Raw genomic sequence first — 21,643 nt, 5'->3', positions numbered from 1 at the left:
CCAGTATGGGGAACAAATTTTTTTTTTTTTCATAGTTTTCATTTTTTTCATATTTTTTCAGTTTTTCATTTTTTTCAGTTTTTCAGTTTTTTCATTTTTTTCAGTTTTTTCAGTTTTTTAATTTTTTTCATTTTTTCAGTTTTCATTATTTTCATTTTTTTCATTTTTTCATATTTTTCATTTTTTTTCAGTTTTTTTATATATTTTTCATATTTTTCAATTTTGAGGAGGCGTCGGTGGCGCCGGGGGCGCTGGGGGCGAAGCCCCCGGGGAGCCGAAGGCTTTGGGAGTGCTGGGGGCGCCAAAGGCGCCGGGGGCGCTGGGGGTAAAGCCCCCGCGGTGCCGAAGGCATCGGGGGTGTTGGGGGCGTCGGAGGCGTCGGTGGCGCTGGGGGCGAAGCCCCCGGGGTGCCGAAGATATCAGGGCGCTGGGGGCGCCGGAGGCGGCGGTGGCGCTAGGGGTGAAGCCCCCGGGATGCTGAAGGCATCGGGGGCGCTGGGGGCGAAGCCCCCGGGGTGCCGAAGGCATCGGGGGTGTTGGGGCTGCCGGAGGCGTCGGCGGCGCTGGGGGCGCCGGAGGCGTCGGTGACGCTGGGGGCAAAGCCCCTGGGGTGCCGAAGGCATCGGGGGCGTTGGGGGCGCTGGGGGCGCCGGAGGCGTCGGCGGCGCTGGGACCGAAGGCCCCGGTGCGACGGAGGCATCGGGGGCGCTGGGGGCAAAGGCGACGGGGGGTCGGCGATGCACAAAACGTAATTCGTAATTCGTAATCACTTCGTAATTTGTCATTCGTGCATCAATTTCTTTCCGAAACCAGTCGATTCAATATCTTCAACTTTATTTTTATTCGAGTTTCAATTCCTTTTCGAAACCACCCGTTGAAATCAACGGGCCCAACACTAGTAGTACATAAAAATGTACATAAGGAGAAATAAAAATAAATAAAAATATTGTAAGTAATATTGTCGGTGTTGATGCCCTCATTCACTTTGCGTTGTAATCAATATCATCAAACCATTTGTTTCTACATTTTTAAAGTATGTATGCATTTGGGACGCGAGCACAGCGTACTTACACATCTATTTATCTACGACGCATTTACCCGTAAAAGGAAATTTCTACATCGCATTCGTCGAAAATTCGCAAATAAAGATTATATGTATGTTATTATTGATATATAAGAACGACGAGTGTTTCCATTTAAATCGAAATTTCATTTCGTTGACTCATACGGCTTTCGTAAACGAAATTGCAAAACGTGTGAAGGCGAATAACCAAGCGAATAGTGTGCGAAAGCGCGTCGAGTGTAGGCCGGCAAACGTGCGCTTATTGTTCTTCGGCACCCTTCCATAGAACACGAGTCGAAGTAAGTACGCATTAATTTAATCTTCCAGAAATAAAATAAATTAAATAATGCATATATTTAAAATAAAAATTGGAATTTTTCCAAGCCAAAAAAGTGTCTAAATGCCGTAATTTGTCGACAGGCGAGTTCCCGTACGGAAAGAGTGCGGCAAGGCTTTCGTCGAACTTCCTTTTTGTTTGGCAGTCATTGCTGAGACATGTTCACGGCCGAGCGAAGGTAAGTTTGGCGCTCCGCAGCCGATCGCCGGCCCCTCGGCGCCCCCCTCGGCCGAGTGCCGGGCGGGGCGGCGGGGGGCGGGGGGCGGCGTCCGGAGCGCGCGCCCCACGTGCCAAGATGGCGGTTGCGTGGTGCAGTGGTAGAGGCGGTTGTGTAGTAAGCATGTGCGTTGTGTTGCAGAGGTGAAGATTGGGCAGGGGAGACCAACAATGGGCCCCCGGCGGCGCCGCCCGCGGAGAAGAAGGCTTACGACGGGCCGGTGGTGGAGCCCGACGGCTTCATCGACACCAACTGGCACGAGGTGCTCGACAACTTCGACGACATGAACCTCAACGAGAACCTGCTGCGCGGCATCTACGCGTACGGATTCGAGAAGCCGTCGGCCATCCAGCAGCGCGCCATCATGCCGTGCGTTCGAGGCCACGACGTGATCGCGCAGGCGCAGTCCGGTACCGGCAAGACGGCCACCTTCTCCATCAGCATCCTGCAGCAGATCGACCCTTCCAGGCGCGAATGCCAGGCGCTCGTCATGGCTCCCACTAGGGAACTCGTGCAGCAGATCACCAAGGTCAGTTGGTTGCTTGTCCGTTCATAAACAGCTTACATGTACTCAGCTCTTTCATTTATGTTCCTTCTTTTTTGAGGTTATATTTTTACCAATACCGACTCGTGCATAGGATCTGCGACGCCACAGAACCCCCAGAAAAATTACGGAAAAATCTCATTTGTATACATTTACAACTTGAAACAATAACGAATATCTAAATGCAAAGCATACATGTTCCTATGGACGAGTTGCTACTGAATTTTACGCCATTAAGATTTTTTTTTGGAACGTAGATATAATTTTTGAATATCAAGTATTATCACATTTCAAAACTGCGTGTCCGTTTATATGTTGTAACCATACAAGTAGAATGCATAGAATCGCTCTCAGCCTCCAAAAATGTTGCTACAAAAAGTCTGCGCGGCAGAGTTTGTTCATTGTTTGCTAAACTTTGTCTCTCTTCGATGGCTCGCTTTTAGACGATACTTTTCTTAACAATGACCATTCTATGCATTCTACTTTTATGGTTGTAACAGCATGAAGCTTTTGCAATCGATTAATGGTTTACATTTTGCCATGTGCATCTCGATACTTTCAGGTTGAATGCCATTTTTGTGAAAATATTTGCTTTGTCAGTGCTGGTTCTGCTGTTCATTCGTTTTTTGCAAAAGAATATTAAATATTTAGCTAGGACTCTACTGCAAGTGGAGCTAAAAGACAAAGAACTGGAGGTCCACTGAATATATGTCGTTTGGTGATATAAGGGATTGGTGAGGTGATCTTTTTGGCGACGAGTATCTTGTCTCCCAACTGATGGATATAATCAGTTACAATATACAATCAAGATCACAATATAATCAGTCATATTTCTGAGATCGACAAAAGATTCTCCAAAAAAGCAATTTATCTCTTGGTAAATATCTCACTGAATGGTCTTTGTATCGGAGAGTTACTATCAATGATTCATAGTAATTAATGAAGAACATCAATAGAGAAAAATTAGCTAGAAAACTACTACATGCAGGAGTGAAAGGAAGTGGTTGAAACTCTCATTCTTTTTGCGGTAGAGCTTCAACTATAGAATTTAACCCTAGCAGGTTGAGCAGAGTTAGGCTAAGCTAGAAATTACTCCACTCACGTTAGAGCCCTATACTATACTTAAAGGCCCTACTATAGTTTGCAAATCCAATTCTGAATGTAGATCTATTGATGAGCAGATGTATCATTTGTAGTTCCAATGTATGCTTTACCCTTTGGAACTGTTGAAACCTCTATCTAGCGATAAATCTTGTATCTCTAAGATATTTATTACATTAGTCATCTCTTCATGAATGATGAATGTTATGTCCAATTAAAGCAACTACTACAAGCTTACACTGAAAACATCATTAGCTTTCCGTTTACTGTTAAATTAAGTACTAACTGTAATCACTAAAAATCAGTGTTTGGTGAATGCTTTTCATACAACGAAAGAAAGGTCCACCATTGTCAATTTTTTTTTTAGAAAAACCATGCTTTTTTTTATAACTTCTGCTTTGAACACTGATTGGTCTATTGTTATTTGAAAAGCATCCATCAACTGCCTAATTCTAGCCAGAACAGTTTCAGTCAGTACATCAATGGCATTTTTTTTTTATCGTTGCTTAAATTAATTCAGGAATCAGAAACAGTTTACAAATCAGTTGAGTCAATGACCAATACAAATAATGAATAGTTTTTTCAAAGTTTATTAAAAAGGTGTTAACACTCGCTGTATATTTGTATCCAGCACCATCTTGTTTTCATACCTTTCAAAATATGCAGAATATTAACTTTGCTTTATAGCATAAAATGTTATCGACATCATAAACATTTTGTTAGTGATTATTTTTAGTCAATAAACAAACGTGCTTCATCACATAACAAAACGTGTAACTTGATGCATAGCGATTTACAACCAAGTAACGATTTTATGTAAAACAATATATCACAAACTTCTTTGTTACATTAATTTTAGCTTCCAAAGAAAATGTTGTGATGACCCTAACTGTATAATTTTGCGTTGTGAGTCATTAAATATTGCATGTTGGAATGTCAGACTTTGACCCTAATGATAAGCTCATATGTTGTATCAATATTTAGAAGAAATTCAATAATTCGTTTTCCAAATAGGTTATGTCTTCATAGTATAATTCATCAATGCATATATATACTACAATAGGTACATGAGGGTGTGCTATGATTAAGATTTCAAATAAACTGGTCAGGGATTTCGCCATGTCATACTTTCTAGCGCTGGTAATTCACGTGAACAGAGCTTGATGACTCAACACAATATTACACATAACCTATCAATTTGCAAACACATGTGTTTGTCGCAAATAAAATTATTCTTATTTTGTTGTTGTCTTGTAATATATGTATTTGTGTTGTGTCTGTCGTCGAGCGTAATGTATACATTAACACATGTGCATAATGCATAATTTATCTTCGAATAGGTGGTGACTGCTCTCGGAGATTTCATGAACGTAGAATGCCACGCATGTATTGGTGGAACCAATGTGCGTGATGATATGCGTAAATTGGAGATGGGAGTTCATGTAGTCGTCGGCACACCCGGTAGAGTGTACGATATGATGACCCGAAGGGCTCTGCGCCCCAGCACTATCAAACTCTTCGTTCTTGATGAAGCCGACGAGATGTTGTCAAGAGGGTAAGCATTTACCAACCGTTTTCTTATTTCTAAATGTAGTGAAGATACAAGATTTAACTTTTTTTTGTTTTAGTTTCAAGGAACAGATTCACGATGTCTTTAAAATGTTGCCTGCGCAGGTTCAAGTTATTCTTTTATCTGCTACAATGCCAGATGACGTAATGGAAGTCTCAAAATGTTTTATGAGAGATCCTATCTCAATTCTCGTTAAGAAAGATGAAGTAATGTCGTTTCCCTTTCATAGTTATCATATTACTTTGGTTTTTAGCGTGTTTTTAATGTTTGTATCCTTATTACAGTTAACACTGGAAGGTATAAAGCAATTTTATATATCAGTAGAGCGGGAGGAATGGAAATTAGACACTCTGTGTGATTTGTACGAAACGGTATCTATAACACAGGCAGTAATATTTTGCAATACCCGTCGTAAGGTAAAAATATCGTTTGGAGACGTTCGTTATTAGGTTCAAGTTTCGATGAGAGGATCGATACGATTTGTATTTTTTGCAGGTCGATTGGTTAACTGAAAGTTTACACGCCAGGGACTTCACGGTGTCCTCTATGCATGGTGATATGGACCAGAAAGAGAGAGATACCATCATGAAGCAGTTCCGTTCCGGATCGTCTCGTATCCTTATTACTACTGATTTGCTAGCTAGGGGTATTGATGTCCAACAAGTTTCATTGGTCATCAATTATGATTTACCTTCAAATCGTGAGAACTACATTCACAGGTGGGTCACTAGTTTACTTATGTGTTTGTGCTTAGAATGAATGCTAGTGTTTATCAATGAATATAAAATTATGATGATTTTTTCAGAATTGGTCGTGGTGGTCGATTCGGTCGTAAAGGTGTTGCTATTAACTTCATCACAAGTGACGATAAGCGGGCACTCAAAGATCTGGAAGCCTTCTACACTACGCGCATCGATGAGATGCCGAACGATGTCGCTAATCTTTTCTAATTTTGTCAAATGGCTTCTTGTGCGATGCAGCCATTCAAGAACCTGTGAGTCGAAGCTCTTGCTTTTACCACACGTATTCTCGCCACATTATTTTTGTAATAAATAATTTTCCATAGTTACATTACAATGTTGAATAACTTTATTCATTCACAAAATAGTATATAAATTATTTTATATAACGTATGTAATTGAAATATCAATACAGATTTTCAACTATTTAGTGCTCGTTTTCTACATTTGTGTTTTACATTCGGTATCGCTTTGTATTATTTGATATGAAGCTAGAAATTATGAATTCAATTGGGTATTTTCTTGTGATATTTTGTCCCATTCTGCATATTTTTGATATTTTCAGTAATATAGAATAAATAGTGAGAATGTAATGTAATGTACATTTGGCTTTTGTTTTATAATACTTTAAACAACATTCAAAATAAATATTTTGATTCATTCCTGTTTCGAGTGTTATTTATTCATTTTCCCATTTTGTTACAGAATATATGGCTCGTCATCTTGGAACTATTCAATCATGAACAAATTTTATAATATACAATTTTAGTTATCGGAATTCATTACGTCTCAGAATCGAGTGAATTTACGGTTAACACCAAGCTTTTTGTATTTACTATGTTATAATTATGTATGCAGTACTTTGTGATTGTACGTACACAAATGTAACAACCATACCAGTATGTATAAATGTAATTGATTCGGTACATAATAAAAATATACTTGAAATTTAATCCATTTTTTTCGGTAACTTAAACAAATTCAAACTTTTAGTTTAATATTTTTATTATACTTTAATTTAAAACATACATATGTACATATTACACAATTAAATACATAAATACGTGCCCAATGTACGACTCATTTCCAAAATATAAGCATTTGAAGACTCACTAAAAATAAACTTCATCTAGTTGGATAAACAAACAATCCAGTTAGAATAAGTTGTACTGTTTTTCAATACATTTTATTTTTTGTTTTTATTTTACATGTTTTGCCTTACGATTGATGGGAGTATACACATGAGCGAATTCAACATTATTATTACCCATTTTGGTTGCTTGTTAATATTTTTTTTTATTCATGAACATATGAAGTTTACATATTAAATTTGAGATTTGTGAAACTGTCCCAGAATGATTTAAAGGCCTTATTTGCTAATTCCGTATTTATATATATTTTTTGTCAATAAGTTCAGTGGTTTTAATTTGTATGGGAAGAATATTGATATGGTTTATATCAGAAATATTTGAAGCATTTAATTAATGAAACGAAAAGGAGGTTTGTAAAATAATAATGTGGGAGTATGTATGCAGATTCCAATGGAGTCCCAAGTGTTGTAGATGATTAACTCTTTGAATGCTTAACACAAATCTATGGTTTCGCGCTATGCTCTGTCTCGCGTCTAGACATTTGACTGTGTGCGTGTATACTTGTACTCTCGAGTAAAGCGGGCTATATATTTACATATATTTATTCATTATTTTCGTAAAAAAAATTGTTGCAGGTGAACTTCTGGAAATTTTTGGTTCGCATAATTAGGATTCATTTTTTTTTATTGAAAACCGCTATCGGATTATATTTCTGTCAATGGAGTACTGTTGTAGTAATTGTCCATAAACAGTGAATGGCTTTGTACATCTTTTTCCTCCCGTCAGTTTATGAACGACTTTATTGGTGTGATCTTTGCCACCCAATTCTGTATCAGCAGAACCACCATATGCAATAATTTTTAATGCTAGACCATTAGATTTTCCCAACATACATACATATATAATTTAATTTCATACTTCGCCTTTTTCCCTTTCATGTATTGAAGAATGAGAAGTCTACCCCTCCACAAAACTAATGACTAGAGCTCGGAATCTGAAGGGGCTGTTTATTGTTCAAAGATTGTAAATGCATTGTTAAAGGTTTGCCGAACCTTTTTTACAAAGGATTTACAACAATGGAACAATAGGCGGCACGTTTCCGGCCCCTTCAGATTCCGACCTCTACTAATGACTCATCAATCGTCAATTCTCTACTGAAGGATAGTTAGGAGTCGCGAATTAATAAAAAAACAGGCCGGATAAATGTGAAATGAAATGAATCAGATAACGGATGAATGTCTGAAATCGAATGAAGGAAAGTTGAACTAAGACTGAATGTACTTTTCCTATGATATCCCGTAAAAAAGGAACTTGTGGTTTTTCCCTTATTTCGAAAAGATAAACTGATAGCATCATATTTAAATCACCCATTAGACATTTTAGTATCTGTTTTCGGTAAAACCATGGAAAATGTAAAATTACATTTAAAAGCATTTACAATTAGCATAAATTTGGTGAGTAATATTTACTAAGCTTTTTGTATAGGCATATAAAATATAATCACCAAAACATCTACATTTCTTGAATAATGTAAAAAAAAACAGTAAATAATATATATGTAAAATTTAAAATAGAGTGTATAGAGACCTTTTGGCAAAAAACTGAAATGTTTCGCGCGTGGTTTTAGCAAGCGCTTATTATCTTTGTGTTGAAAGGGACAAAACACACAAACCACTCTCAGCGAGTTTTGAGATCACACCAGGTGAGTCTTCAGCATCCAACGTGTTTAATAAAAGGTGGAATTTTGATGTTGCAAAATACTGAGATGTCGGAAATGGATGAATTAAATGTTTCTTTATTGTTGGAAAATATATATTTGGTAATATCGTTTTTAAATATGGTTGACGTGTATTTGTATTTAAACTTTTTTCATTTCAAAATGTGAGAAGTTAGTATGAGACATTAAATTTGGTAGTTGTCTGTTTTATTGACAGTGTTGATTTTTCAAAATATATCACTGATATGAGATATTACCAGAGATACGCGCGAAAATGCGCTGAAACGGGATCCTTTAAGAAAAGACAAAACAGTTAACAAAAGACACCCATTTATTTCGAGCTGGCGCATCCTAGCACCGCTCACTGGATATTACACTTGTATCATTATTAAGGGAAGAATTCTTATTAGGGCAAACTTAAATAACAATGTTAATTCCAATAATGCTGAACGCAAGAGAGTATGGGGGATGAACGAATGAGACGACTGGCATGTTGATGCACGTGTTTTATTTATGACAGCTGAAGGCAGAGTGAGTAGCCGCTCTCCGAACCCAGCCGAGTTGGTCCCCACTCGCAGGAAAGTAACCAAACTCGACCATGTCGTATAGCGAGCCGCCACATCACTCCCCCCCCCCAGCATCAGCGATACAAAAATTACAAAAGAAACAAATTTTACAAAAGGGAAACAATTATTGTTACACAAAGAAAAAGAAAAAAAATTGTTGAGTGGGGAGAAAAAAATTTGTTGACGTGGTCATCCGCTGTGTAGGTGTACCGCCCTGAATGGTCGGTACATTCGAGGGCGGTGACGTCGTGAGCAGGACGGTGGCTCGTCCGATGGTCGCGCCGATGCGATGCTGCGCCGGCGCCGCTCTTCCGAAGCTGATGTCGGTTGGTGGGGAGGCGGGGGCGGCAGGGGCATCGATGTGGTTGATGATACTCCGAGCTGGACCGTGAGTCGTTGTGGCTCGTGGAGGTGTTGTAGCGCTGCCTCCCGTCTCGGCGTGACAACGCTCGTGGGGACGGACGGGGCCTTGATGATGATGATGGTGCTGAGGTGGTGTATATCTTGTGGTGCTGGATGACCGTTCTATGTGTAGTGGATCGCGCATGACTCCACATCCAGTGTCAAGATCGTCGTCTCATTCGCTCCCCCATTTTTTTAAGCACCTGTCATCGACGTTGTGGCTGGACTCCAATCGGTAGGTAGGTAGCCGTGTCTGCTCGCTTATTGTCACCCGCGGGCCGTGACGTGCTGTGTCGATGTCGATGGCGATGGCGGCGCGGCGGGTAGCTTTCCCGCCTGGCTCGGCGAGGCAGGGATGAGCAGCGGCATGCTGAATTAATCGAGGCGGCGTGGTTCGATGTCGGGGGTCACCAGTTATGGGGGATGAACGAATGAGACGACTGGCATGTTGATGCACGTCTTTTATTTATGACAGCCGAAGGCAGAGTGAGTAGCCGCTCTCCGAACCCAGCCGAGTTGGTCTCCACTCGCAGGAAGGTAACCAAACTCGACCATGTCGTATAGCGAGCTGCCACAAGAGTAATAAAAGTTATCAATAACCATAATGATACAAAAATCATATTGTCCTTCGTTATCTATATACATATATATAACGGTTTGGTGATTACATTCCAAATATGAATCGGTATCAGGATAACCGCAGCTACGAAAATCGCTCTCGCGGCTCCTGTCGCATGACAATTCGTCACACAGGAAAATGCCGTACAATAAATTGCCCAAATCTCGTATAAAAAGGCATTTGCCGAACAATATTTGAGCAGTTTTCTGTACGGCAATTGTCCTGCGCGACAAATTTTCGTGCGACAGAAGATCCGCACGATCGATTTTCGTAGCGGTGGTTATCCTGGTAGCGATGCACATTTGGGATGTAATCCGTTCACCACATATAACATTTTATTCAATTAATTAGATATCTTTTAGGCAAATAAATCAAGTCATACAACTCGATGCTGACGATTTATACTTTTAATTTTCATTGTAATCGCGTCAGCTCACGCTCAGAATTAATTCGATTCGCCGGAACAAAATCTAAAACGTTCCGATCGATAGCGATCGCACATGCTACAGTTTTACGACGGATTTTTCATTCGCCCCATGCAAACACCGTCGAACCGAAACGGTAAACGGACCACTAGTCATATGTGAACCAGTCACAGGACAACCGGTCGCTCTAGATCGGTCACTGGTGATCACCCGTCACACTAAAACTGGTCACACCCAAAAATTGGTCACCAAAAAACTGGTCACACCCAAAAATTAAAAATTTCTCGAATTTTTGGGTGTGACCAGTATTAGCGTGACGGATGATCACAAGTGACCGATCTAGAGCGACTAGTTGTCCTGTGACCGATTCACATGACTAGTAATCACCGAACCAACGAAACATAGTAAATTTATAAATCGAAAAAATATTTTTGACACTCGAAAGTTGGTACGGAAAATTCGTATTACGCATGCCGATAATCGCATAATTCGAAATCTACCACATATTAAATGTCAATTATATGAGAGGAAGGATATAAAATCTGAAGAGGAAAGGGTAAAATGAGTGTGGAAATGCGACACGATTCTAGATAGAGCTAGCATTTAGCATGGAAGGCGATAGGAAACGTCGGCCGGAAAAGGAGTCACGATGCGACGGGGAGAGGGGGAAGAGCAGACGAGTGTGGAGTGGAGTGGAGTGAGTGCGAGAGCGAGTGTAGTGGTGAGGCAGTGCAACTGTGGTGGTGGTAGTGGTGTGTGTCGGTTTTGTCAGTGGAGCTGCGCTCGCCGGTCGCGTCGCACGTGCCGTTTCTTGTGCAGTGCAGCTGCAGCGCCCTCGCCCCGTCGCCTCGCCCTCGACCGCTCGCCAACACCACCACCACCACCCCTCCTCCACCACCCCCACCCACCAAGATGAGCTGGCAGGACTACGTGGACAAGCAGCTGATGGCGTCGCGCTGCGTCACCAAGGCCGCCATCGCCGGACACGACGGCAACGTCTGGGCCAAATCCGAAAACTTCGAAGTCAGTACCCCATTACCCCATTTCTCTCGTCATTCATGTGGTGTTCGCCGGCAATGACCACTCCCACTCCCACTAACATGGCTTCCGAGCCCCACCCCGCCCTCCCCTCCCCTCCCCCGCCCGTCCGCTACATCGTCGCCAACATGGCGCCGGCCGGCCGGCATGGCCGCCCCTCGTCCCCCTTCACATGCTCCACACTCCGCACTCCACACTCCACACCATTGACTCGCAAACCGTAGCCGCCATGCCATATTCTTTGTCCGCTTGCACAATCTCGTACCGGCACGTTCGTGTGTGCGTGTGCGTGCGATCGCAATGCCGGGCGTCGCTCGGCGACACTGATATTTTTTGGCCGTAGATCGGTGAATAATTCACGTATCGACCGCCGCATCGTCGGTAGCGTGAAAAATAAGGGTGTGACCACACCGAAGCATGTGGGCATGAAGCATGTTTTCATCACGCCCCTCTTTGGTTCTGATCTACTCGCCGTTTTCGCTTTTTTTTTGTTTTTTCGTCGAAGGGTTTTCGATTGTCGCGTGAAATGGTAGGCGCGATAGATCGACCGGCGTATCTCGGGACCGGGTGGGGTGGCGCTGCGGTCGCTCGAGCCGGTGTGAGGGTTCCTATATACCTATATATATATATATATACATACAGTATATACTGCGTAACTCTGTTCGAATTCTTCCCCCCCCCCCCCCGTTAAAATGTCATTTGTTCAATTTTAATGTCGCTAAAAATTAATTATTTTTTTACTTACTTCTTTTACGTTTCATTTATTTCAATAGTCGTTGCTTTGATTTGAATTCGTGCGATTTCCTTCTCTCCCCCCTCCCCGATTTGTTAATAGTGTGCTATCGATTCTTGAATCTTTTTCAGAGGACGAACGCTCTGTATGAAAGCTGAAAGGTGCTTTGATCTGCATTTTTTTTTTTTTTTTATGAAAAAGTAATGCAAATTTCTATAAAATATCCAGCAGATTATAAAAATAATATAATGAAGGTACGCTCTGCAAAGCGTAATTTTTTATTTAGTAAAATTTTCGTTTCGTTTCCTTGTTTAGGAAATATTACTACATATATAATATGCATATGTACGTAAAAGGTAAAACCGAGTGACAAAAATCGTTACTCGAGTCAATATAATGAAATTGAATATATTATTTATTGTCTTGAAGATTATTGAGAAATAACTCTATTAAGAAGCACTAAGCTCTTTCCTTTACATTTTTTTTTATTTTTTAAATACCTATTTTTCCGAAAAATGCTCACTTAGACATTTTTTTTTAAAGACAGTACTGTGGTTGTTGCATAATTTTTTAAATTTGCGTTGCAAAAGTTGCAATAAATACCTCGCCTATATACATATTTGGTTTTAAATTTCACTGCTGTATAAATAAATTGCGGTTACTATGCCTAAATGCAATTGTATTTTTTTTTATATACACGCTATTTGAGATAACGTTATACGTTATAGTCTTCGGCGTTGGCTGGGTGCTCAAACAAAAGTTGACAAAAAAAAGGGTTGACAATACAACATGCTTTTGAGGCGCTATGCTATTGTCAACTTCGTAGAGAATTTTTTTCTTGACGAAACTTATATTGTTATTTGCTATTACTAGAGGTAGGATAGTCACAGTGCTATCCTGTGTTCGGCAAACCTTTAACAATGCATTTACAACCTTTGAACAATACACGGCCCCCTCAGACTCCGGTGACTAGCCTATTACCTTAGAGGCGTAGACACATAATCGTACGGCACGGTATTCCCAGGTGATTCCTACTGTGTCTGATATCATTGTTAATTCGTACGCTTATGTTATTTGGACAAGTTGTTCCTAAATTTATTCAAATATGGGAATCACCGTTATCGATCACTCTCAAACGAGGAAAATATATCGCCGAAAACCACTCCAGGGGGTGATTTTTGGCCCGATATCATTCGTGCTAGCACTTTCTTACACGTGTAAAACTATCTAAAAAAAAGCACGTGCCGCGTACCACTGTGTTTGCGCCCCAATGACCATCCAATGTCTAGCTATAACTAATTAATCAAATTTTGACCATTTTTCGACAAGAAAAATGCATTTACGTTTCAACCGAGCCATACACTGAATCGTTGACTCTTTGTTCGTCCTGTTTTGCCGAGTCGCCAGTGGCAAAGAGCATACTTTTCATAAAATTAAATAATATAAACCTAAATAAAATATCAGACAGCCGTGCAGCCAAGTGCAAGTGCAGTGCAGCGTGGCGCAGCGAGTGGAGATCCGATCCGATCCGATCCGATCGTTGGTGCACTTGACCAAGAATAAGTGGCGTGACCTCCGAGATCAATAATTCTCCATTTACTTTCCCCTGTTTACGAGACAGACGGTCGCTCGCAACCTTGCAAAATGTGCAACAGCACCCGATTTTATTTGTATTATGTGTATGTATTTGATTTTAAATCGTAGTTTCCGGGTACGTTGGCCGATTGGCCTTGCACCAGTACCAGCACCAGCACCAGTGTCGTGTCGAACATTTGGAGTGCCATTTGGTACGTCTCGCTCTGTTGACGATGGGAATTCGTTATCACTTCTTTATTACCCCGGTCGTTAGTCGCCTCTCTTCGTCTTTGTCTTTCAGAAATGCATTCCATTAACCACTTCTCTTTTTTTTTTGTATGATTTCGACAGTGAATATTGCATTTTATCATTAACTTGCTACTGCGGTTAACCGCCCGCACTGAACTACATAATATACATATCTATAATTAACACTTGGATAAGTGCGCGTTTTAATTTAACGGTCGATATTAAAACTATATATATATATTGTTGTATTAATTTTGTGTGACAATTTGTGTTTGCAGGTATCTAAAGATGAACTAGCAAAACTCGCACAAGGTTTCGAAAAACAAGAATTGTTAACCAGCGGCGGAGTGACGCTTGCGGGCCAAAGGTACATCTACCTCAGCGGCACAGACCGAGTAGTCAGAGCTAAACTTGGCAAAATTGGTGTTCACTGCATGAAAACGCAACAAGGTAAGCATATTATTATAAGGCTTTTTTATTTCGTCGACTTCATCCTTATAGCTCTCTCTCTCTGGTTACTCCTACAGACATTTTCAGTTTAACCTGAAAACCTTATCGTTTGCTAAATTTATCACATGAAGTATTTCTCTATTTGACCACTTTCTCTTTGCAACTAACTCCTTTCATTTAGTTGTACAACACTGTCAGCACTCGGCAAGATTAAGGTCACTTCGGGTCGAGGGTTTTTCATTTGAAATTTTACAGTTCGGTTCAAGTTTGGGGTAATCTCAAAAGTTTATTTTTTATGGGAATGGAGGTAAATTCGAGAAAAAAATGATAAAATCAAAAGGAAAATTACCATGGGAGATATATGTATGAGCTGTTTGATGTTTAGTCATTGTTTATATTTATGAGTATATCAGTCAGAAATAAATCACGTTGTTGACTTTTACCAACGTCTTCGACTTTATTTTTTATTCATATTGTGTATGATAATATTCGACTCGAATCGTTTCTTGGGATTGTAAATTTATCTTTGTGGTCTGGTTCTGACTCAGTACGAACAGTTTAAGGCGCTGATACACATAATTGTACGGCACGTTATGCATAGGTATACTCCAGCTGTGAATGGGCGTGTCGTATGTCTGGAGATATATAACAAAATAACAATAGACCTCTCCATTATCCTACAAAGCACGAGACAGAAAAAATGGTTGAAAATAGTGAATCATTTTTTGTACATAAAAGCATACGTACGAACTTACTATTTCGACGAGTTTTTCCTATATTTTCCTATTTTATTAGAAAAAAATTCTGTGTGTCTGCGTCTTTGGAGTGCCTCGCCTGCTCAAGGCGAACACTTGAGATTTAAAAATTCGAAGGGTGTGGTTTGTTTATTTTTTTTTTTACAAAAAACTTAAAAAGCATTGGGAAGAGTGTTCAGTCACAGTAGGTAGTAAGTGGTATGTATAGTCGAGTGTTTTTAACGGTAGCATGTTTGTATTGTTGCAGCCATCGTAGTATCGTTATACGAGGAGCCGATCCAACCTCAACAGGCGGCGTCTGTGGTGGAGAAGTTAGGAGATTACTTAATTACGTGCGGATACTAGAGGTGAGGTGTGGCGGCTGCAGTTGCGGCTGTGGCTGTGGTCTCCAGGCTGGTCTCGCTCTGCTCCGATCTCGCCTGGTCCTCCTCCGTGGTGCAACGCGGTCTGGTGTGGTGTGGTGTGGTGTGGACCCCCTCATGTGTGTTACGTTACGTTGCGTTACGTTTAGTATAATATCCAATATATATATATACATATATACTCGAGCCGGAAACGCAAGCAAATTGCATTCGGTCTTACCATCATCGTCATTTGTACTGTTCAGTGTGCGTACGCGCGTGTGTGTGTGAAATTTGGTCAGTGCTCTATCTATCCACCATACCGTTCCCGATTTGCTCCTGCCCAGCCTCGCTCGCACACAAAACTTCTACATCTGCACTGCATATGTACATATTATATACGTGTAGCAAGCATTTTTTATACATATATAAATAATGTATAATTAATTACATATGATATATACATGCGCTTCTTCTCTCGACATACGTGTTTTATATATGTATATATATATATACACACAAAACGTAAATATCCATTAGTGTTTGAATTATCGAATGTCTCTAGTCCCCGTTATTGTCAGTGGAGAAAAAATCAGTAGGGTGCACTATTGCGGCCGAGCCCCAAACAGTATCATTCGTCATCATAATCATTATTATCACATTGTATCAAGTCATCTCACACCACACCGTACCGTACCCATCCCAATGTATCATACCATACCATATCAAGCCACGCCACATGTCACCATACCATACTATACTATACCATACCACACCATACCATACCATGATATATACCGAGCACACACATACACACACACAAACACACCGCACACACGTGATGCCATATAGCCGGCCGGGCCTCTGCTGTGAACTTATAATAGTGCCGAGAAGCGCAGCCTCTCGCGCTCTCCCCGCTCTCTCTCTGTCTGGAGGATATCGCGATTTATACATATAATATATACATTATATATTTTATAATTCTAGAATATGTGGATAGTGATCGAAAGTTATTGATTTTTGTATGCGCCGAATAGTTTTTATTTTATTATTATTATTTTTTTTTTTTGTATTACTTTGCCACCTTCGAAACTCTCATGTATTACTTTACCTGTATGATGATTTTGTTAACGCGCTCAACTTCATTTTAAATTATCAATTTTTTATAGCTTGCAAAATTGAGGGTGCATTTAGTTTTTTGTTTTTTTTTTTTTATTTGAAATATCAGTTGATTGATATTTTTAATACTAAGGCTTTGTAAATTGTTTATTTTTTTTTAAACTGTGCGAAGGGATACTGTGTCTATCTGATATGATAAAATAAAATTGTATTATAAAATTTATATGTTTTTAATTGGTAATCGCCCTTTACCGGCTGGCAATATACTTAAATCCTAGCCTAATTGTATAAACTTTTCCTTAATAATCTTGGTTTAAGTTCCCCGCTTTTCGTGAGCTTGCAATAATTCTTAGGATGCGTTTTAATGTTTAGGAAAAAATATACCTTCGATTCTTTTTATTAAGATGAAATTTACATGTCGTCAAGGAATTCTTTATTTTTAATGTAATTATTTATGAAAGTTGTTTTGTACGATGAAATATTTTGCAAGCGAACGGAATTACTCGATGAATTGATTTTTTTTATATATAATTTTTATTTTAGCTAAAGAAAAATGTTATACAAAATAATATTCTTTTGTAAAAGAATTTTTCAAATAAAATATCGCCAACAAAATACCAAGTATTTAAGTCATTTAAAACATCATTATTTTTACTTTATTATGCGAAAAAATGTGTACACTACTACATACTATTGTGAAATCAAATTTCAAAACAACCACGTAAAAATATTAATATTATCAAATAAATAAAAAAAATGTACCAGAAAGAAATACTTCGTTTTCATTATTGTCGTATGTCCAAAAAAATAAATAGCAACTACGATGAGAACGACCAGCAATCGTTATCAGTAAATTATCATTATCAAGTTAATTGTGAACACTCATTGTCAGAGATTCTCAACATATACAATCGATACAATCAAATTACGATCTTATATTATCCCAAACCTTTACTCCTGTACTTTTTTTTTGTAAAAAGGATCAAAAGAAAACGCAATTTTTTTTTGTAATGAATTTATTTTATACATAATTGCGTTTTTTAATGTTTATTATATAAATATATACACGCACATGTACACAAATACACCACCGGCATACATGTGTGCGTATGAAAAATCTACATTTTACATGACGGATTAACACAAGTACATACACTTCAAGTATATATAATATATATATAATCTAAAGTTTAAAATATAATTAGTTACATTGCTGTAAAATAAACAAAGATATCCAATAGTAGGTAGGTAAGAAAATATTTCCATTTTCAGCTAATATGCAAAAAATTGATTAACATTTTAACTTTTTTCTTTTTAATTAAATTTATTATTCACTATGATTTTTAGAACAAACGCCTCGTGTTAATAAATATAAACAAAGTAAAATTAATTTTAGTACATTACAATTGTATTTTTTTTTTCGTAAAAGGTCCTTCCTGTATGCAATGCATAAATATAATATTAAAAGTTATTTACATTGTTTATAATGGTTAGTTCAACATTGACGACTAAAACAAAACAGAACATTCGCGATTGCTCCCTTTAAATTTTGTCAATATAAACATAGAAAATGTGACGTGCTATTTTATGTTTATTATTTATTGAACGCGGTCTTTTTACGATTGATTCCGTGTAGACTTTTGGATCGAGAGGAAAATGGACGTTGCTCTGATTGTTTCGACTACGTTTTAAAAATGAAGAACATTATATATTTATCCTGCACTGGTCCTTTTATCTCATTAACGGAAAGAAAGTATTTTTAGAGGAACACACTCGTGGTTGAAACGGTTCGATAGCCATCGTCCGAAGCGCATCGTTTTGTAAAAAAATCCCGCTCACGTTTGTTGCAATCGGATTTGGAATACATATATTATACAATTTTGACGAAAAACCATTCGAAAGCTCAATTTATTTAGTTACATTTGCAATTAGGGTGCAACGTTCAAAACTACTCGAATTAATCTTACAAGTGCAGGATTGAAGCTATGAAACTGTTCAATTTTTTATGTAATTATTATATTTGATATATATTGCGGTCGGCTCGTGTGGGCGGTCAACGTGTTAACTTTTTACGCAAGAATATTCACAAGGGCTGTGCCAAATTGTAATATAATCTGAAAAACTTTTTGGTAAAAATATATTCACATTCACCGCGCACAGTCGCGTTGACCGTAACGGATATACTCCTGTATGTTACCGTACATCTAAAAATTCACCGCTAAAGCAGTTTTATTTTTTAAACTAATTTCATTTTGCAGATTATTCGATGTTATATAAATATAATCCTCCACGTGCTTACTCCTAAACTATTCATATCAATTTTATTTCCTTCAGTATGAAACGTTTTATATTCTTGAATGTACATATGTAGAAATACAAAATTGTAGTAGAGTAGTAGTAGTAGTAGTAGTAGTAGTAATGAAAAGAAACAACGTTTTATTCAAAGCCCGTCAAATACGAACGGGATCATTAAAATTAATAATGAATACAATGTTTTTGCATAAATATTGCAAGTGTTACTTTATATATATATATATATATATATATATATATATATATATATATATATATATATATATATATATTTATATTTATATATATATTTATATATATATATATATATATATATATATATATATATATATATATATATATATATATATATATATATATATATATATATATATATATATATATATATAAATCTAAACATTATTTTTCACACAACTCAATACATCCTTTCACACATCCACGCATCTTAAACAATTAATATTTTTACAATATTGTGTATAAAAACAAAATTTAATTACAAAAGTCACAGTCGATTGTGTACACGTCCAAGAAAAAACCCCAATAATTATATAATGTAAGATAAATAAACAATCGACCGGATCAGGTTGGGCAAAATTTTTCCAGTTCACCCAAAACTCATCGGATGTGAAGAGTTTCAAGACGCTCTCAGTTTCTACGGTAAATTTAGAAGAGTTAAGTCCTAAATTTATTACGGGAACGTCTTTTTCTCTGACAATTGGCCAAAGTTCAGTGCAGCTGGTGAGCTTCTGCCGCACAGCACGACAGCCCGAAGATTATTCCTCACGGATGTTCCAGGGAATAATGGCGAGACCTCTTCCAGAAACTCTTGAAGAAACCCTTACGTTGCTTCTGAGTCGTCTCCTCGCCTGTGGAAACATGAAAAATGTCATTAAGTTATTGCAGACAATCAAATGCGGTGCTGTGGCTACGATAACGGCTCTCGGAAATCCGATAAGATACGCTCGACCACTGCTCACCGCACATGCATGCATACACTTCTCAACATACATACATATACCATTGCTTGGCATTCAAATATGATAGTGCGTCACGGGGTTTTGTGAGAGGCATTTTAAAATCGATAAATTAATCTTAAGTGCAAGCTAGAAATTGAAGCGGTTTGCCTCTGTTGGGTATTTATTGTTGATGAATCGTATCGTCAATTCGTATGTTTTACGCCCCTCAATGAACGGGGCTTGTAACATGTAAGAGTCTGGGTAAGCTTACTAGGTTATTAGGGAGAGGGTAGTTAACAGTTTACACAGATCATAATTAGCCAAACATCCCATGTTGGTAGTTGAATTTAATGTGTTTTCAAATAGAGGGTTCTGTGTCTTGGAAGTGTGAAGACATCTGTAGACACAGTGTGAGTTCTAACGGGAGTTGGTTTTTAAAGTCGTTAAAAAAATTCCGACACTGTTGTCAAATAAATATCCCTATGGCGTTTTCTATCAGTGTGCGATATCTAAAATAAACATTCAATATTTTTCATGTGCAGGCTTAAAACATACAAAATTGACATTTTCACTGCACGCTTCTTCGGTTACGAATATTTTCTATTCAAAATAACTACAGAATTGATACAATACGATTTCTATAGTTACATATACATATTTAGGATTGGTACTGAAAAATTGAAAAGTGATGTCATTTTGATCCATCGATATCAAATATATATTTGATTTATATATTCAAATAAGACATATTTTGACATCTAATAATGTACAATATTAATATTTTCAGTGAAAAAAAATATACATGTTAATCTGTCGAGATAAACCTAATTAAAGTTACATAGATGAGTTTGGTTTGTATGAATAAGCATAAATATAATATTTTGAATTGCACACAAGTACATACATACATATTTAACTAGAAATGATAAAAATTAATGAGAAATTATGTTATTTTCAAAATGAATATGTATATATAAAATTCCACGAATTACATATTCTATCAATTGCTTTTCGTGGAATTTACACATCGCCTTGGGGGACATCCCTATAATTAGCACAACGGGCGCCCACCCCTATGCGTCATCGTCGATCAACGGAATCAAATTGCACATTTTAAATACATATATTAAAGCTTCACATTTGGCGTTTTCGATGTTTTAAGTTTGGTTGTAAACATCATATATTTATACTTAAATTTAAGGCAGTCGACTATGAACGGTAAAATTTAAATAAGGATCGACACCACGTCTTATATTTCTATAAATTGAACAATCGATTTTGATGATTATGATTTTAGCCGATTATTCATACTGTCTAGCAGTTCTCACGGCTACAGGACAGCACAGCAGCTCACGTTAACAACAGTTTCTATTCATACTATGCAGCAACGCAGGTTCAGACAAGTTTTGGCCGAGTGCAAGCCAAAATCAAGTTGGGAACCGCTAGCGTAGACTAACGACTTAACATATCCGCACAGAAAATAATCCAAAGGTGTCAAATCACACGATCTTGGAGACCAATTCACGACCGTAAAATGGACGTAGCCCACGGTAAGTTTCGCGAACTGACCCCGAAATTCGAAATAATTTACACAATTTACAAGCGTTGTTCTGGCGTAAAGCCCCAAACACACTTGCCATTTTTTGTCGCGCGATCATTTAGTCGCAAAAATAGAACACACAGGTTTAAGTACGACCGCACGCACGCACATGCGACCAAAAA

General features: G+C 38.2%; 3 protein-coding genes across 5 annotated transcripts in view; 2 read left to right on the top strand and 1 right to left on the bottom strand.

Annotated features, from left to right (window-relative positions):
- Window positions 1-1,069: 1,069 nt before the first annotated feature.
- eIF4A (eukaryotic translation initiation factor 4A) lies at window positions 1,070-6,978 on the top strand. Of its 3 annotated transcripts, XM_077439936.1 has the most exons (9): window positions 1,070-1,362; window positions 1,484-1,578; window positions 1,759-2,146; window positions 4,603-4,817; window positions 4,891-5,038; window positions 5,117-5,248; window positions 5,328-5,551; window positions 5,638-5,826; window positions 6,278-6,978. In XM_077439936.1, exons 2-8 carry the CDS (start codon window positions 1,559-1,561, stop codon window positions 5,780-5,782), a joined length of 1,272 nt encoding a protein of 423 aa, XP_077296062.1. In that variant the 5' UTR covers window positions 1,070-1,362; window positions 1,484-1,558; the 3' UTR covers window positions 5,783-5,826; window positions 6,278-6,978. The 3 variants fall into 3 exon arrangements, with proteins under 3 accessions (XP_077296062.1, XP_077296064.1, XP_077296063.1); XM_077439938.1 differs by lacking the exon at window positions 6,278-6,978 and having other exon boundaries at window positions 5,638-6,239; XM_077439937.1 differs by lacking the exon at window positions 1,070-1,362 and having other exon boundaries at window positions 1,439-1,578.
- A 1,719-nt stretch (window positions 6,979-8,697) lies between these two features.
- Window positions 8,698-16,779, top strand: chic (profilin chickadee). Its single transcript, XM_077439935.1, has 4 exons — window positions 8,698-10,573; window positions 10,773-11,415; window positions 14,266-14,437; window positions 15,440-16,779. The coding sequence occupies exons 2-4, from the start codon at window positions 11,305-11,307 to the stop codon at window positions 15,535-15,537; spliced, it is 381 nt and encodes a 126-aa protein (XP_077296061.1). The 5' UTR covers window positions 8,698-10,573; window positions 10,773-11,304; the 3' UTR covers window positions 15,538-16,779.
- A 2,818-nt stretch (window positions 16,780-19,597) lies between these two features.
- LOC143918182 (uncharacterized) overlaps window positions 19,598-21,643 on the bottom strand; it is a 235,338-nt gene continuing 233,292 nt past the window's right edge. The window contains exon 17 of the mRNA XM_077439934.1: window positions 19,598-19,831. Within this exon, the coding sequence (XP_077296060.1) occupies window positions 19,746-19,831 (86 nt within the window). The 3' untranslated portion in view covers window positions 19,598-19,745. The remainder of the gene's footprint in view (window positions 19,832-21,643) is intronic.

This window comes from Arctopsyche grandis, chromosome 10 (assembly GCF_051622035.1).
Source record: "Arctopsyche grandis isolate Sample6627 chromosome 10, ASM5162203v2, whole genome shotgun sequence".
Taxonomy (NCBI): Eukaryota; Metazoa; Arthropoda; class Insecta; order Trichoptera; family Hydropsychidae; genus Arctopsyche; species Arctopsyche grandis.
Note: the sequence above shows the minus strand (reverse complement) of the source record. Positions and strands in the feature narration are given on the sequence as shown.

Excerpts from the sequence above, each read along its gene's own strand:
- eIF4A (XM_077439936.1), top strand. The coding sequence starts at position 1,559 with ATGTTCACGGCCGAGCGAAG. Across the intron at positions 5,039-5,116 it reads TTCTCGTTAAGAAAGATGAA|TTAACACTGGAAGGTATAAA; the intron begins GTAATGTCGTTT and ends TCCTTATTACAG. Across the intron at positions 5,552-5,637 it reads CGTGAGAACTACATTCACAG|AATTGGTCGTGGTGGTCGAT; the intron begins GTGGGTCACTAG and ends TGATTTTTTCAG.
- chic (XM_077439935.1), top strand. The coding sequence starts at position 11,305 with ATGAGCTGGCAGGACTACGTGGACAAGCAGCTGATGGCGTCGCGCTGC. Across the intron at positions 11,416-14,265 it reads CCAAATCCGAAAACTTCGAA|GTATCTAAAGATGAACTAGC; the intron begins GTCAGTACCCCA and ends TTGTGTTTGCAG. Across the intron at positions 14,438-15,439 it reads CTGCATGAAAACGCAACAAG|CCATCGTAGTATCGTTATAC; the intron begins GTAAGCATATTA and ends GTATTGTTGCAG.